The following is an 18,051-nucleotide window of genomic DNA, read 5'->3' as shown; positions in this document are numbered from 1 at the left end:
CAATTTCGTCTAGCTTTCCTTGCTAAAGAAATCATGTTCTCCATTCCCTATCTTTGTTAATTTGAGAGTTTCTTATTGTAGGGGTGGGCCCCATCTGCAAGATGAGCAAGCCTACAAGTTTCCTTAAATGTGGCACCTTGCTAAATTGAGTAAGAGTCAACTATTTGGGCTAGTGTGCTGCCACGTTTGGGGGGAGGGAGGGTTGGCTTATCCAAAATTATTCGCTCATTTCCTTAATTAACTTGTTAGTCCTCCACTAATCTAATAATTAACCAATTACCCACATATTAAGAATTATCTCAAATTACTTAAATAATACTCACTTTTAACATACTTTATACACCTTACTATCATGGTCATGTGGTACCTTGTATGGCATTAATCCATAAATACCCGGTATTATAGCTCGGACCGTATTAATCCGAAAATGTCAAGCTTCGATGGAACTCATTTTTTTCAATTTGCTTACCCTCTGACCTTCATGAGTTTACTTGTCACTTGTTTGAAATAGCATGATACTTATAATCCCAAATAATCTCATTCCCGAACTTACGTTGATTAACTTACGACGAAACTTTAACGTACAAAAATGTCGGATGTAACATCTCATTTCCGAGCTTATATCAATTTATTATGGCGTACTTTTACGTACGAAAACATGGAGTGTAACAACATCTTCATCAATGATCCTCATAATTGACATTAAAGGAGGGCACGATCTTAGGACCTTCTTCCCTAGACATATCTATAAATAGTGAGCTTAGTTATTATTGTAAAGGAGACGAATTTTCTGGCAAACTAACACTACATTCTATACAAAGCTTAATACAATTTTACTTTCTTGATTTTTGATTTCATCTTTGCTATGCCTGGAAACATTGTTCCGGAACTGTCATCTCTGTTGTTTCGTCTACATTCTAAGGCTAAGTATTGCATAGTTTTTTACTTATTTTATTATTTTCAGGATCAACTAGTTTACTTGTCTAGAAATCACGTATAAATTAAACTGTACCGTTTTACGGGTAAATAAATCACCAAGACGACTATGGTTATAAATGATTAAAATTGCACTCAATTTTAATTTGTGGTCATGTTTTAAAGAGAAACTTAAAGTGGCTATTTGTGGAAATGGCCCTCTTTTGGTTACAGTAGATCCAATTGACCCGTCTCCTAACTCACCTCGGCGCTCGCACACCGAGAGCTTCAGAGATCAAAATTTTCGACCTCACTACTCACCATATAAATACAGTGAGACTGTATATTATAGAGATTAATCTAATAATCTCGCCTTCACCTTCACCTTCCTTGGTGAATACTCACATCATCTCTCTGCAATTCCTCTCGTTGAAAAATGGCTCAGCCTCTCCTGAAGAAAGACGACGATCGCGATGACGAAGGTACGAATTTTTGAATTCTCAAGTTTTTACAGTCTTAACATATAATTATCCACGTATTGCTGTTTTACGACGCTTTAGATCTGCATTTTTTTAGCTTCTTCTTAATATTATGTGTTCCAGTGAATATCGAGTCTCATTACTGTCAATCTTTTAGGATTTATGGGTTGAAGTTTCCACCGCGTTAGCATTTATATGGCGGCAAGTTTATGTTTGATCTTCTTTGAATTTCTCGGTGGTTTTGATGCGAATTGATCCGCTTCTTTTACGACTGTATTTGTCCTTGCAGGCTTCCTATAGATCTGCATTGTGATTTAATGCTTCATTCACTTTATGTTTTCTGGATGAAAATGAGTCTGATTATAGTTGATCTGTTAGTAATCAGCTGCTGTTACTAGCCTTTTTACCTTTTTTCTTTCTGATAACCTTATATCCTTTAATACAACAACAACAACAACAACAACAACCCAGTATAATCCCACAAATGGGGTCTGGGGAGGGTAATATGTACGCAGACCTTACCCCTACCCCGAAGGGTAGAGAGGCTGTTTCCAGGAGACCCTCGGCTCAAAAAAAGCAATAGGAGATAATATATTAATACCATAAAAATGCGTAATAAAATAACAACAATATATAAGAGATACGAAATATGAAATACAGGATACGAAATAGATGGCTGGTATAGTACAACTAGAAGGTAAAGCCCTGCATCAATAGACGACCACTGATAGTCTTTCTGATAACCGTGTATCGTTGATGCAATGTGCAAATCAGTTAGAATTCAGTATTGAACATTTTTTAGTGTTGGAATTAGATATACCTGAATAGAGCGGAACGAACTGTGTAGATTCATATGAACTGGCACCATAGGCACATCGACTGTAAATGAGTTGAAAGAAGCAATCTGTAGAAAATTTGGCACTGCTCACTAAGTTTTGTAAATAATGGCATATGGAGATCTGTTGTCACTGTTTTGAGAAGAATCGACATAATAGCTTTTCGCGTAAAAAAGTTCCTACTAAAAAGTAATTCAACGGAATGGACTCGGTGGTTCATATAGCTTAGGCGAACTGATATGGGATTGAGGGATTGAGGGATTGACGAGTTGAAAAGCTACTCATCTAACTTATTGAAGATTTGAGTGAAACAGACGTGATTTGATTCTTGAAAAGAGCTTACGACAGTGTTGATGAAGCCAATCGCTTCGTCGCTGCGAAGCGGAAGGTTATTGCTTCATAGCCATGCGCTTCGAACAACGACACGCTCAATGATCCAAACAAAAAAGGGCTGGTTCTTTAAATCTTAACTTTGAGGAGTTGGACCGATCTCGGCATCATTGTATAATCGATGCCGAAGTTAATTATTGTTATTGTAATTTATTATTATAGTACCATAATTCATACTCCTCCCATTCCAGTATATGTGACACCATTTTCTTTTTTAGTTCGTTCCAAAAATAATGACAACTTTCTAAAGTTGGAATCAATCTAACTTAAACTTCTCATTTTAACCTTAATGACAAGCTTTTATAGCCACACAAATGTTATGGCATGTTTAAGACTACAAGTTTCAAAGCATCCTAGGGTCTGGCCTAGTGGTCAATGAAGTGGGTGAGTACCATGGGGTCTCAGGTTCAAATCCCAGTTGAGGCAGGTGATTTGTTCTCATCTGTCCAAGCCTTGATAGATAGAGTTACCTGCTATCTGTTGCTGGTAGGAGGTAGCAATTTTCCGGTGGAGTTAGTCGAGGCGCGCACAAGCTGACTCGGACACCACGATTATCTTTAAAAAAAAAAAAAGACCACAAGTCTCAAAAGTTTTATAGCCACACAAATATTATGACATGCCTATAATCATAAGGTTCATAAGTCTTACTTTCTTTCTTAAAATACGTGCCTAGTCAAACTATGCTACATAAATTGAAATGGGGGGAGTATTTGTTTGGTGCTTTTAATTTTCTGTAAATTGTGTGCTTCACTTCAAAGAAACGTGCAGCGTGCTTTACTTTTTGCTTTTCGCTTAAAGCTTCATAGACCTTATTTCTCTTTGCGCTTTTTACTTCTAGAACTCACTCGCTTATGGATATATACCTGAATAGAGCCGAGTGGATAAAGATGATTGATATAATAGAATCTGACTAATTCAGGATTGAGGTTTAGTTGGCTGATTGAGTTGAAATTGCTCATTTGTTGGTTTAGTGTGAAAATGTTGGGGAAGCTAACTGTTTGTGGTTCATTTAATGTGTCATTTTCAAAACTCTCCAGAATAGTGCTTTTTGCTAGATCTATGTGATGTAGTCATTGGCTAGTAGGAGGAACTTACTTCGTTCGTAGTCAAAGAGCATTTCATATTGGATTTATATAACAATGCAGCGGAGTACTCTCCGTTTATGGGGATTGAGAAGGGGGCTGTGCTTCAGGAAGCTAGGGTTTTCAATGATCCGCAATTGGATGCACGCAGATGCTCACAGGTATGTTCTATTGTTATCTTTGTTTTCGGATTCTGCCATGCAAATTATAACTTTTGTAGATTTTATGTCATGTCTGTTCTATTGTTATCTTTGTTTTCGGATTCTGCCATGGAAATTATAACTCTTGTAGATTTTATGTCATGTTAATTTACTTAGACTAACTTGTTAGCGCTTCCTTTATTTTCGGGGTTTTCCAGGTCATTACAAAGCTTCTGTATCTTTTGAATCAGGGTGAGACGTTTACAAAGGTTAGTTTCTAAGCTAATTCTGCTTTCGCAGTGAAGCATCTATTCTCTTTTTCTCAACTATTTTCTTTTGATAAATTCTACATTAAGTTGTTACTATTAAGCAGAAAGAAAAAGAAGTATGTGACATCACAGCTCACGCTAGACCACTTTTTTTATGAGAATTAAGTCACAAAGCAAATTTCTAGATAGTGGAAAAATATATTGGATATTGCACAACATTATTCTATTTCACTTTTCACCTTCTAGTGTAGCTTATATTTTATCTCGATTTATGCGGCCACAAACAGAAGTTCGTATCTGCTTATTATATCTATCGATCTCTAGATGGTTTTAACTCCATTCATCGCTCAAAATCATTACGTAAGCTCGATGAAAGACCACATTTTGCATTTAGCTTAAAACATGGCAGCTAGAGTGAAGGATGTTTGTAACAGTGTGTCACATACAGCCTGTATCAAGATCATTTCTTGTTAAAATGACTATTGTGTACTTTGTCTTAGACCTGGTAAGCTAGAGTCTGAAAAGTCTCAATGCCTTTACGTGAGATAGTGTGTAATCATATTTTAGTTTTAAAAAAAAAAATTGAATATGTAATGTGCTACTGACTTCCGTGGATCTTGCCCAATTTCCCGCTTTTCAAGAAAAAATATAAATTTTGAACTCATAGATTGGCCGTTCAAAATGGGGCATAAAGTGCATATATGTAAAAAATTTGTAGATTCTCAATCAGATAGATAATTTAGTCAATAAGTGTGCTGATATTGCAAAAAAGTAGGTTCCTCTAAATATTTACCAAGTTCTCCTTCATTTATGTGCCTAAAATTTAGAACTGTACCAGTTTCTTTCTAGTGTATGTTTCCTCTCCTAATATTTTTAACAATGCCATTTGCCAGTGGCATGAATACTTGTTTTGACGTATGTAGATATATTTGTGTTAGAGACATTTGGTACTCCGGATAGGATAATGTTAGATATCCGTCATGGATTGAATAATTATGGGGGAATTATACTTGGAACTATTATTCTTGTCATTGCATTAGTGCAAGATCAATTAGAGGATGTCCTATTATACGTGGGGCTTCAGTATATAAGATTAATGAACAGATATGTTACCATTAATATTGTTCTAGCCTTTCTCTATGTAGCCGGATTGATTCCTCTAGTACCAAAAAAAAACCTTTTCGGGGGTTTAATACTTTTAATTTCGTAAAACTCTATTATACTTTGTAAAAAAAAATTATATAAGAAATAATAATTTAAACAAACAATAACAGAGTTTTGCAATAAAAAGAATTAAAATTGCCCAATGCAAAATAATAACTGAAACAAACTATAATAGTGTTTTGCAATAGAAAGAGTTAGAATTACCTAATGGTTTTTGGTAATGGAGGAATTCAATTAGTTTTTTATTCTATCCATTAATATTTGTTCCATAATAACATGTCCATTCCTAAAAAAAAACATTGGTTGATGTAAGACAAAAATCTAAGAAAAAGTTAAATAACCAATAAAATTAAAAATTACATGAAACAAAATAATTCAATTGAATATGAATACAAGAAGAAAGTCTTTTTTTTTTAATTATTAGAAAATAGAGCCTGAAAAGATGGAGAAATCACAAATAGAAAAAATTTAAAAACTTAGGAGGAAGACGCAATATGGGAGTTTGTCGTAGGGTTTCTAAGTGGGAGAGGGGACGGGAAACTAGATTGGCGGCTTTGTGGTGGAAAGAAGCTATAGAAAAAGGGGAAGTGAACTATACTCTGCTCAACAAATGAAAAACTTTTTTAAGAACCGGTTAATTGCTCTTAGTTAGATGTGTGGGATGGGGGGGGGGGGTTCATAGTACCTGTTAATGCAACCCCACAGTCGAAGAAAAGCAGCCTAAATGCTAAATCTGACCCCCTACATTTTTCAAAGTAATATAATAAGGAGATTAGTCTTTCATTTTTTTATAAGGAGATTAGACTCTCATATGAGACTAAGTAGATATTAACCGTTTCATCGTGTCCTTGGTCTATTTTTATTAAGGTGAAAAACCTATTTCCAAATTGGAGTCTAGTTTAAGCTATCAAAGAATTAATGATTGAATGAAAGAAAAACCAATAGAAGAGATGTGGCTAAGTAGAGAGTTGTAGAATTCATAAAACAAAAAAAAAAAACCTTTACTTTTAAATAACTAGTTATTCTTCTTATTGTGAGGGCCTCGTTTGAAATAAGCCTCTCTACCCTAATCAAGTACCACTTGCATTGCAGGTACACCTACTTATGTTCAGGGTATATCCCCCCCACCCCCCCACCCCACCAATATATCATCTACATATTTCTACTAGAATAGGAAACCTATCAAATTGTTGGACAGGGGGGAGGCGGAAGAGGTAATGGGGAGTAAGCTCACGATAAATGAGGTGCAATAGAAGAGGGGAAGTCACTTGTGCATAAGATGGGAGACAAACTGACGTGCTAAAGGAGATGTTTGTTGCCAGTGGGATAGTAAAAAAGGAGGAGATTTGAGAGAAGAGATGATTGCCTTGTTTGGAGGTAGGGGTTGAGTAGAAGAGAATGGAACAAAGCTTCCTTATTATAAAATGTGAGGGACACAATATCATTCCTTATTCAAGATATTCCTGATCGTGATCTCTCTTGAAGGATCGGGTGTTACCTCAATTTAAAAGTATGTTTAATTCCGGGAGGTAATTCAAACGGGGGACGAGATCTGACTAATTTGCATGGACCTTAATCCCGCGTACGAATTAGCTCCTATGTCTCTTTTTATGAAGCTTCTTTTCTTGCTGCTTTTTTATGTAAAAAAACCACCAAATTATCTTGTCCTTATACAAGGTCTTTGTGGCACTTTGAGTACATTGTCTCTTTTTCATCATGAGAGCTCATTTCCTTAGTTTGTTTTAATTTGTAGGTTGAAGCTACAGAAGTGTTCTTTGCTGTCACAAAACTCTTTCAGTCAAAGGATCTTGGTCTAAGGAGAATGGTATACTTGATGATAAAAGAGCTTTCTCCCTCAGCTGATGAGGTAAGATCCTAGTTGATCTCCTGTGTTGATTTGTAAAGTTCTACTTATTCTGTGGATGAGAATAACTTTTCATTTCTTTTTGCTCCAAAAGGTGATCATCGTTACTAGCTCTCTTATGAAGGACATGAATAGCAGTACAGATATGTATCGTGCAAATGCTATTCGAGTCCTCTGCCGAATCACAGATGGGACTCTTCTCACACAAATTGAGAGATACTTGAAACAAGCGATTGTTGACAAAAACCCTGTTGTTGCAAGTGCTGCCCTTGTTAGTGGAATCCATTTGCTTCAGGTACTCCCAGAATTTTGAAGAATCCTCTTTCCTTTGGTTGCTTGTTTGGTGGTAGCTTCTTGAAAATCTTCTTTGTTTATGACTTTCCCAGACAAACCCGGAGATTGTGAAAAGATGGAGCAATGAGGTCCAAGAAGCTGTTCAGTCAAGGGCAGCTCTCGTTCAATTCCATGCACTGGCGCTGCTGCACCAGGTATGAGCACTCATGGTTAATCAAGTAATTTGCTAATCTTTTCGAGAATTTGTCTTTTATCATCAATCCTTTCTTTTCATGTGATTACTAAATTCTTGTGTACGAATTATAAAAAAAGAGTTGGTCCTCAAATGTATACGGGAAAATACATTACAAACCCCTAAACCATATCCGTTTTGCTACTTTCATACTTAAACTATGGGGTGTTCAGTCTTAAGTAGGAGAAATTATAGTTCAGGGGATACTGTGAACATCACATATTTTAAGTATGAAACTAGCAAAACGAGTATAGTCTATGGGTTTTTTTTTTAACGTATTTTCCCAATATATATGTGGGTGGGTGGGTGGGTTGTAAGAGATTAGAGAGGATCCGAGCACCGCACCATGTTATGAGCTCTTAAAGAATATGGTGAATCACTTTTCTTTATAATTTGTTTTCAGTTACAACTGGCTAAAATCCTGCTCTTCCACCCCCACCCACTCCCGACTGTTAGCAGTAGAATCTCGTTGCATTTCAGAATTAATGTTTCTTTTCATCTGCTCAGTTTTGTTCTTACATTAAGTTGTTAGAGATTGTGGTATCCCACGTCATTTCTCCAAAAGGATCCTGAATAAGTAACATTTTGCATGCACTGATATGTTTTATTTCAAAATATACAGATAAGGCAAAATGACCGTTTAGCTGTGAGCAAGCTTGTTACCAGTTTGACAAGAGGAACTGTTCGCTCACCTCTAGCTCAATGCCTCTTGATTCGTTATACTAGTCAGGTGCCTTCTTTTTCTTTCATTTCTAATTTTTGAGATTTAACATCATAACTTCATTGGACTTCTACTATAGTATGAGATTTTACTAAGAATTGGGATTTTATATCTATTCAGGTTATAAGAGAGGCTGCCATGAGTAATCAAACAGGGGATAGGCCATTCTATGACTATCTAGAGGGTTGCCTACGTCACAAAGCAGAAATGGTTATTTTTGAAGCTGCCAGGGCAATCACAGAGCTTAGTGGTGTGACTAGTCGAGAATTAACTCCTGCAATCACTGTTCTACAGCTCTTTTTAAGCTCTTCCAAGCCAGTTCTTAGGTTTGCTGCTGTTCGAACCTTGAATAAGGTGATTCATCTGTACTTTCATTGGTCTGCAAGCTCTATTGTGAATAGTTGGCCATGCGGTAATTGTGTTTTGGTTAAGTAGTTATGCTTATGCCAATGAATGATACAAACTAACCCATGTTTTTCCTTTTGGGATAACTCAGCGTGTTTATCTGTACAAATACCAGAATTCCCCTTTGGCAATGAAAGATTATTGTTTTTGTATGCGACTGAAAGTGGGACCAAGTGGTTGGCCCCTCATCCCTCTTAATCCCAATTTTAATATAGCACCTTCTCTATTTTGAGACATTTGACACTATTCTACTAATAATATTATTCTATGCAACTTTTAAGACTTCAAATTCTTTTATTATTGTTTATCCATCAAACTAACTTTTCAGTTGTTACTTCAATACTTTTTTCCAGTACTCTTAATATACTACATAAATCAAATTAACTTTTCAAACTCCGTGTCCAGTCAAGCGCCATCATTGGATGGAGGGAGTAATACTTTGTGCAAGAAAATAGAAATGCTTGTTTTCTCCTATTTGATTCTATAATAGTTTAAACCCTTTTTGTGCTTTCTGTAATTGAAGCAGAAGGATTAGGAATTTGAACTGTGTGCAGGTGGCAATGACACATCCTATGGCTGTGACAAACTGCAACATAGATATGGAGAGCTTGATTTCTGATCAGAATAGGAGCATAGCAACTCTTGCCATAACGACTCTTCTTAAGACCGGCAATGAATCAAGTGTTGATCGTTTGATGAAGCAGATAACTAATTTTATGTCCGACATTGGTGATGAGTTCAAGATTGTTGTGGTGGAAGCCATTAGATCATTGTGTTTGAAGTTTCCCCTGAAGTACAGATCTTTGTGAGTAATCATGGACTTTTAAGGAAGTGCATATAAATACTCCTACATGAACTTTTTTGGTTCCATAGATCCGCCAAGAAAAGCCTCCAAAACAAATATAATACTTTTTTTGTTTAACTTCTGGAATTGAATGTTTGCTAATTCTTTCATATTGTAGGATGAATTTCTTAAGCAATATTTTGAGGGAAGAAGGAGGATTTGAGTACAAAAAGGCTATTGTTGACTCAATTGTGATCCTGATCAGAGACATTCCAGATGCTAAAGAAAGTGGGCTGCTTCACTTGTGTGAATTTATTGAGGACTGTGAATTTACATACCTTTCTACTCAGGTTATTTGGCTTCTCCATTCAATCTCCATTGTTCATGGTTTTCTTGTTAATCTAAATTGTTTTGCTGAACCTTTTCTCTCTCTCTCTCTCTCTCTCTCTCTCTCTCTCTCTCTCTCTCTCTCTCAGCTTATGAGATAATCTATTTATTTATCTCCTTTTATGTATCTATAGATACTACATTTTCTTGGAAATGAAGGACCTAAGACATCAGACCCCAGTAAGTACATACGATATATATACAATAGAGTTATACTTGAGAATGCAACAGTTCGGGCCAGTGCAGTGAGCACCTTAGCTAAGTTTGGTGCCTTGGTTGATTCATTGAAGGTAGGGTTGCTCTCTGTTTTCCTTTGTGTCATGACCGAATGCCACATTTTGACTCTTGATAAAACGTTTGCTCTAATATGCTGCAGCCCCGTATATTTGTGCTATTGAAACGTTGCCTATTCGACGGTGATGATGAGGTTAGTCATGATGTTTTACATATTTTAGTTTTTTAATGATTTTGTTTATATTATTGATGATTCTCCTTTGTCCTTTTTCTTTTTCATGATAGTTCTGAGAACATATCTTTGATTAGTGAAACTTCTTGAATCACATATGAGAAATTATTTGCTATTTTTTCTTTTTTCCTTGTTCAGGATCCCATTCAGATTGCAAAGTATTTGACTTTAAATTATAAACAATGTGCTTTCCTAACTGAACATGTATAAAGTCCCTATCCTTCCTATTAAGTTCCTCCTGGCCCTCCCATCCATTAATGTTTCCTTTGGAAATTGTAAGGTGTTTTTTTTTTTTGGTTCAAATGTGTAATTGGGTGTATTTTCCATGTTCCTGGGGGTATGGGTTTTGACTGTGGTATCAAAGTATGCTGTTTATCTCTCATAGCATGGAGCAGCTTCATATCTAATATAAGAAGTAATTGCATTTAAATTGAACTATTATATATGCAAAGGCTCTTGTCAGAAATGTGATGTTGCGTCATGTGTAGAGCTGTGATGTTGCGTAATGTGTAGAGCTTTAAAGCCTCCACTACCTGTTTCTTATGTGTTAATATTGCTGGTAAAAGAAAAGAAAATTTCTACCATTATTGTTATTCCTTTAAGCTTGTGAGTGGCAATCTTTTGGCAGGTTCGCGATAGGGCAACACTGTATTTGAATACCCTTGGAGGTGATGGTGCAGTTGTTGAAACTGATGATGAGGTGAAAGAGTTCCTATTCGGGTCACTCGGTGTCCCTCTAACCAATCTGGAGACAAGTTTAAAGAACTATGTGTGTATCTTCTCTTAATTTTCTTGACCTCTGGTTCTTTTATTATTGGTTATCTGATTATTTTGCTTAAATGGCTGCAGGAGCCATCAGAGGAGGCGTTTGATATTTTTTCTGTTCCCAAGGAAGTTAAATCTCAGCCTTTGGCAGAGAAGAAAGCACCGGGTAAAAAGCCAACTGGTTTGGGTGCTCCACCTGTCGGCCCCACCTCTACTGTTGATTCATATGAAAGATTACTGTCCTCTATCCCAGAATTCGCTAGCTATGGGAAGCTTTTCAAGGTTCCTCATTGTTTTTTCTTGTCGTTTATTTTCTAATGTCTTTCTCAGCTGTCTCAGTGAGTAATTTTCTTTATCTCGTGTTTCAGTCATCGGCGCCAGTGGAGCTCACAGAAGCTGAAACAGAGTATGCAGTTAATGTCGTGAAGCACATTTTTGATAGTCATGTAGTGTTCCAGTACAACTGCACCAATACCATTCCTGAGCAATTGTTGGAAAATGTAATGATTTTTTCCTAGGAATTTCTTGCATTTTGAAGTGATCTGCTTATTATTCTAAGATTCTTTGAAGAGTTTCTTGCATTTTGATGTTTGGCCCACTTATTCATCCAAACAATGTTTTCCCTGCCAGGTCTCTGTTATTGTGGATCCGTCTGAAGCTGAGGAATTTTCTGAAATAGCATCCAAACCTCTCAAGTCTCTTCCATATGATACTCCAGGGCAGACATTTGTGGCTTTTGAGAAACCTGAAGGAGTCCCTGCTGTTGGGAAATTCTCGAACACACTAAGATTCATTGTTAAAGAGGTATACTTCTCATGAGAACTATTACCTTCAAAAATTGTGTTATGGAATCTATGTATAACTTGGGAGACGACTAATGATTTACTTTTCAGGGTTATGATACTTGTACATAAAGTACATAGTGTCTTTTATTATCTGTATATAACATATCTGGCATTATTTTGGATATCCTTTGGGCTGTGGTCATTTGTTGAGACCTTTACTAGACATGGGAAATGGTTTCAATGTTTTTCATGTATCCTCGAAACCTTGCCGATTTAGCATTTTATCTCCTCTGCATATTACTGCTTCCCAAGATTGTCTTAGTTTTGATTTAAAATGAAATGTTGGATGGTATACTGCTCATATTTATTCTTAATCTTGGTTAAATGCAAAGGTGTAATGTTAATGAATTTGATGATCCACCAGGTTGATCCAACCACTGGTGAGGCTGAAGATGATGGTGTTGAAGATGAATACCAACTAGAAGACCTTGAGGTTGTCACTGCAGATTACATGCTGAAATTGGGAGTCTCCAATTTTAGGAATGCATGGGAGAGCTTGGGACCAGATTGTGAACGCGTAGATGAATATGGTCTTGGCCCAAGGGAAAGCCTGACTGAAGCAGTAAATGCAGTCATTAACCTTCTTGGCATGCAACCTTGCGAGGTTTATCAACTTGAACACTTTGTTAAAACTCCTTTTTACGAGCAGGAGATACTGTTTTGTTGAATACCGTATTGCATTTTAGTCAAATATTTGCAGGCAATTCTGCATGATTTGGAAGCTGAAATAGTATCTGATGTTTCTGCAGGGCACTGAGGTAGTCCCAAGCAACTCAAGATCGCACACATGTTTATTATCTGGTGTATACATTGGCAGCGTAAAGGTACTTGTTCGGTTATCATTTGGATTGGATGGGGCAAAGGAGGTTGCAATGAAGCTGGCTGTTAGGTCAGAAGATATATCTGTAAGTGATGCAATTCATGAAGTTGTTGCAAGCGGCTAGGTTTCTTTACATCGACCGAGAGATACTAGTTGTTAAGTAGTCCTCAGGTGATTCTGTGGTGGGATTTTGACAAAGTCAAAAGTCAATAGGCTCTGTGAGAACTGCGAGATACTCTTTGACGAGTTATGGGAATTCATTCATTTATATGACTAGTAGTCTATTTTGGAAACAGGAGTTGATTATTGTAGTTTATCCAACTCTACTATGCTAAAGTGATTTCTAGAGCAGTTTTCCCAAGCCTGAAACTTAGCATTCAGCACATTTCTACTCATTCTGAATTTTGGCATTCACTCTTCCTTTGCTTTGTGGGAAAATTAATATCCTCAAATTACACGGAATTGGGTTCGAGTTGGCACGATGTTTGTCACGACTCGGAATTCCCACCCTCGGGAGTCGTGATGGCGTCTACTCGTAGAAGCTAGGCAAGCCACGAACTTAGAAATCTTTAACTCTTCTGTTTTAATTCTTTTTACAACTTATATTAACAAGTGATAAACATCTAAATAGCGGAATATGAGATTTAAGCGGAAGTCTTAAATAAATATAAAACCACAATGTTTCGAAAGTCAACACATGCCTCTACCCAAAAACTGATATCACAATATCCACGGACTACTAAGATCACTACACATAACTGTTTGAAGGAAAAAAGCACTGTTTGTTTCGGATACAAGAGATAACAGAACATAATAGAAAATAGAGGAGATGTCGGGCCTGCGGACGCCTGCAAGGCTACCTCGTATCTCGGTGGACTGAAGGTTGGCTCCCTTAATGTTGCTGACCAAGCGCTGCTCCTGTATCTGCACATAACTGCAGAGTGTAGCATCAGCACAACCGACCCCATGTGCTGGTAAGTGTCTGGCCTAACCGCGGCGAGGTAGTGATGAGGCTAGGACCAGACTCCAGATACATCTGTGCAGTTATATAATATACAGCGAAAATATAAACAGGTAATAACAGTTTAAAAGTGAGGGGGAAACATGCTTCGGGGAAACATATCAATTCTATCATAAACTTAATAAAGTATGAAAGAACACTCAATGTCTACAACAATACAATAACAATATTGTTGCGGCGCACAACCCGATCCCTTATCATTTAACATTGTTGCGATGTGCGACCCGATCCACATATATAACTGTTGCGGCGTGCAACCCGATCCAATATAATATCTGTTGCGGCGTGCAACTCGGTCCAATATAATATCTAATAATGTTACGGCGCACAACCCGTTCCAAATATACAGTCAACAATAATCATAATTAACCGTCCGGCAAGGGATCAACAATAGACTACACCATCCCGGCAAGGGAACTCAACAGTACAAGTATATACGTCCCGGCAAGGGAGAAACAACCATAACCAAACTTGTTCCAACATCTCACTATCTCAACTATAACTCAACTAGTTTCAATACCTAACTACCCAGCTATAACCAAACTTGTTACAACACCTAACACGAAGAATCGTCAACCTAAGCGTCCGCAATATCAATTAAGAACACAATGCAAAGGAACCTCAACTCAACAATAGCCCGGCAAGGGGGCAACATAATGATCTCTTCTCTTTCTCACTTTTACTTTACAATTCACTTCACAACTCGAGCCAATGCTCTAGAGTTTCGATTATCACTTATACTTTCACAATTCGTTATACAACTGGAGCCAACGCTCCTCAATGTTCATAGGTCACAATTCTTTCCACAATTTTACACAACAAACAGAAATCTTCACCAAGGCATGAATAATACAACGAGATCATGAAAATCACGATATAGGACTCACGGTTATGCTTGACACTAACGCATAGATACTCGTCACCATGTCTATACATTGTACTCAACAAGAAACAAAGAGCAAATAGGACACAACTCCTAATCCCTCAAGCTAAGGTTAGACCAAACACTTACCTCGATGCCACGAACACAACTCAAGGTTCAATTATAGCTTTACCCCTTGATTCCACCGCCAATTCGCTCATATCTAGTCACAAATCACTTAATTACATCAATAAACACTAAATGAATCAACCCCAATGCATGAAAAATGAGTTTTCCAAAGTTTTAACCAAAAAGTCAAAAAAAATTGCCCCCGGGGCCACATGGTCAAAACTCGAGGTTCGAACCAAAACCCGATTACCCATTCCCCCACGAACTCAAATATATGATTTGTTTTGAAATCGGACCTCAAATCGAGGTTTAAATCCCCAATTTTGAAAAACCTAGGTTCTACCCAAAACGCCCAATTTCCCCCATGAAAATCTTTGATTTTTAAGTTGAAATCATGTTAAAAGATGTTAATGATTGAAGAAAACTAGTTAAAAACGATTTAAAATTGATTTGGAGAAGAAAGGTTGTTTGAAAAATCGCCTCTTATATTTTTGGGGTTTTGAAAATGCAAAATAACTGAAAATCTCGCCTATTTATACCCCTCTCAGACCCCCTGTGCGGACCGCACAAAATGGACTGCGGCCGCACAGGCCTTCCTGAGGTACTGCGGTCCAGTGCCCTGTGCGGACCGCACGAAATGGACCGCGAGCGCACAGGTCTCCACCGTGCTTTGCATGAAATCGATCGCGGACCGCACTGCCCTCCACCGCGCATCGCACAAAGCCGACTGCGGACCGCACTGGCCCCATTCCGCGGTTGCACACGTTTTTGTGCGGACCGCACTGGCGGGTTCAGAGATCTGCAACTTCTGGTTTTAAGTCTAAAACATCTCGAACCTACCCGAAACTCACCCGAGCCCTCGGGGTTCCAAACCAAGCGCACCCCAAATCTCAAAAACATCATACGGACTTATTCGTGTAATCAAATCATCAAAATAACATCATGAACATCAAATTAAATCTCGAAATCAATGAAATCTTCTCAAAACCTCTGTAAACATCAACTTTGCGATTTAAGTCCGAATCACGTCATATGACATCCGTTTTTCATAAAATTTCACAGAAACATCTTAAATCATATATAGGACCTATACTGGGCGCCGAAACCAAAATACGGGTCCGATACCATCATATTCTAATCAAATTTCATTTAGAATTTCCTTAAACAATTTTAGAAAATAATTTTCTTTGAAAATTCATTTATCGGGCTTGGGACCTCGGAATTCGATTCCGGGCATATGCCCGAGTCCCATATTTTCCTACGGACCCTCCGGGACCGTCAAAATATTGGTCAGGGTCCGTTTACCCAAAACGTTGACCGAAGTCAAATTAGCTCATTTTATAATCAAAACTTATCAGTTTTCATAGAATTTCATATTTAAGCTTTCCGGCTACGCGCTCGGACTGCGCACGCAAATCGAGGTGACTCTAAATGAGGTTTTCAAGGCCTCAGAACATAAAATTTCGTTTTAAAACAAGTGGGTCATCACATTCTCCACCTCTAAAACAACCGTTCATCCTCGAACGGACAGGAGAAGGAAGTACCTGAGTCGGGGAAAAGATGGGGATAACGGCTCCGCATATCGGACTCGGACTCCCAGGTCGATGCCTTAGGAGGCTGACCTCTCCACTAAACACGAACAGAAGGAAAAATCTTCGACCTCAACTGACGAACCTGCCAGTCTAGAATAGCGACCGACTCCTCCTCATAAGACAAGTCCTTGTCCAACTGGACAGTGCTGAAATCTAACACGTGGGATGGATCGTCGTGATATTTCCGGAGCATGGACACATGAAACACTGGATGCACGACTGATAAGCTCGGCGGCAATGCAAGTCTATAATCCACCTCTCCCACTCAATCAAGAATCTCAAACGGGCCAATGAATCTAGGGCTAAGCTTGCCCTTCTTCCCAAATCTCATCACGCCCTTCATGGGCGACACTCGGAGCAATATCTGCTCACCGACCATAAAAGCCACATCTCGAACCTTGCAGTCTGCATAACTCTTTTGCCTGGACTGAGCTATACGAAGCCTATCCTGAATAATCCTGACCTTATCCAAGGCCTCCTGACTAGATCCGCACCCAACAACCGAGCCTCTCCCGGCTCAAACCATCCAACCGGAGATCAACACTGCCTACCATATAAAGCCTCATAAGGAGACATCTGGATACTCGACTGGTAGCTGTTGTTGTAGGCAAACTCTACTAAAGGCAAGAACTGATCCCATGAACCCCCAAAGTCAATGACATAAGCTCGGAGCATATCCTCCAAAATCTGGATAGTCCGCTCGGACTGCCCGTCCGTCTGAGGATGAAATGTTGTACTCAACTCAACCTGAGTGCCCAACTCTCGCTGAACTGCTCTCCAGAAACGCGAGGTAAATTGCGTACCTTGGTCCGAAATGATAGACACAGGCACACCATGAAGACGAACAATCTCCTGGATATAGATCTCAGCTAACCTCTCTGATGAATAGGAGACTGCCACAGGAATGAGATACACTGACTTGGTCAACCTATCAACAATGACCCATACTACGTCGAACTTCCTCCGAGTCTGCAGGAGTCCAACAACAAAGTCCATAGTGATCCACTCCCACTTCCACTCGGGAAGCTCAATTCTCTGAAATAAACCACCAGGCCTTTAATGCTCGTACTTAACCTGCTGAAAATTTAAACAGCCACATATGCAACAATATCCTTCTTCATTCTCCGCCACCAATAATTCTGCCGCAAATCCTACATCTTTGCGGCGCCGAAATGAATAGAGTATTGGGAGCTATGTGCCTCTTCTAAAATCAACTCCCGAAGTCCATCCACATTTGGAACACACACTCGACCCTGCAATCTCAAAACTCCATCATCATCTAGGGTAACCTGCTTGGCACCTCCGCGCTGCACCGTGTTTCTAAGGACGCACAAATGGGGATCATCATGCTGTCGATCACGGATACGCTCCAATAAAGAAGAACGAGCGACCGTGCAAGCTAATACCCGACTAGGCTCAGAAATATCCAACCTCACGAACCGATTGGCCAAAGCCTGAACATCCAAAGCAAGCGGCCTCTCACCGACCGGAATATAAGCAAGGCTACCCATACTGGCTGACTTCCTACTCAAGGCATCGGCCACCACATTGTCCTTTCCTGGGTGATATAAGATAGTGATATCATAATC

The 18,051-nt window shown here is 38.5% G+C and overlaps 1 protein-coding gene across 1 annotated transcript; it reads left to right on the top strand.

Moving 5' to 3' along the window:
* Positions 1-1,130: 1,130 nt before the first annotated feature.
* Positions 1,131-13,227, top strand: LOC107820636 (coatomer subunit gamma). Its single transcript, XM_075254729.1, has 18 exons — positions 1,131-1,397; positions 3,766-3,863; positions 4,061-4,111; positions 7,029-7,142; positions 7,234-7,434; positions 7,526-7,627; positions 8,288-8,395; positions 8,507-8,740; positions 9,346-9,596; positions 9,754-9,925; positions 10,097-10,252; positions 10,339-10,389; positions 11,057-11,197; positions 11,278-11,475; positions 11,562-11,693; positions 11,824-11,997; positions 12,403-12,642; positions 12,788-13,227. The coding sequence occupies exons 1-18, from the start codon at positions 1,352-1,354 to the stop codon at positions 12,980-12,982; spliced, it is 2,664 nt and encodes an 887-aa protein (XP_075110830.1). The 5' UTR covers positions 1,131-1,351; the 3' UTR covers positions 12,983-13,227.
* The last annotated feature ends 4,824 nt before the right edge of the window (positions 13,228-18,051 follow it).

Source organism: Nicotiana tabacum, chromosome 6, assembly GCF_000715075.1.
Source record: "Nicotiana tabacum cultivar K326 chromosome 6, ASM71507v2, whole genome shotgun sequence".
NCBI lineage: Eukaryota > Viridiplantae > Streptophyta > Magnoliopsida > Solanales > Solanaceae > Nicotiana > Nicotiana tabacum.
The sequence above is the reverse complement of the archived record's forward strand: the minus strand, read 5'-3'. Positions and strand labels throughout refer to the sequence as shown.

Coding starts and splice junctions, on each gene's coding strand:
- LOC107820636 (XM_075254729.1), top strand. CDS start 1,352: ATGGCTCAGCCTCTCCTGAAGAAAGACGACGATCGCGATGACGAAG. Junction 1,398..3,765: donor CGACGATCGCGATGACGAAG/GTACGAATTTTT, acceptor ATAACAATGCAG/CGGAGTACTCTCCGTTTATG. Junction 7,628..8,287: donor CACTGGCGCTGCTGCACCAG/GTATGAGCACTC, acceptor CAAAATATACAG/ATAAGGCAAAATGACCGTTT.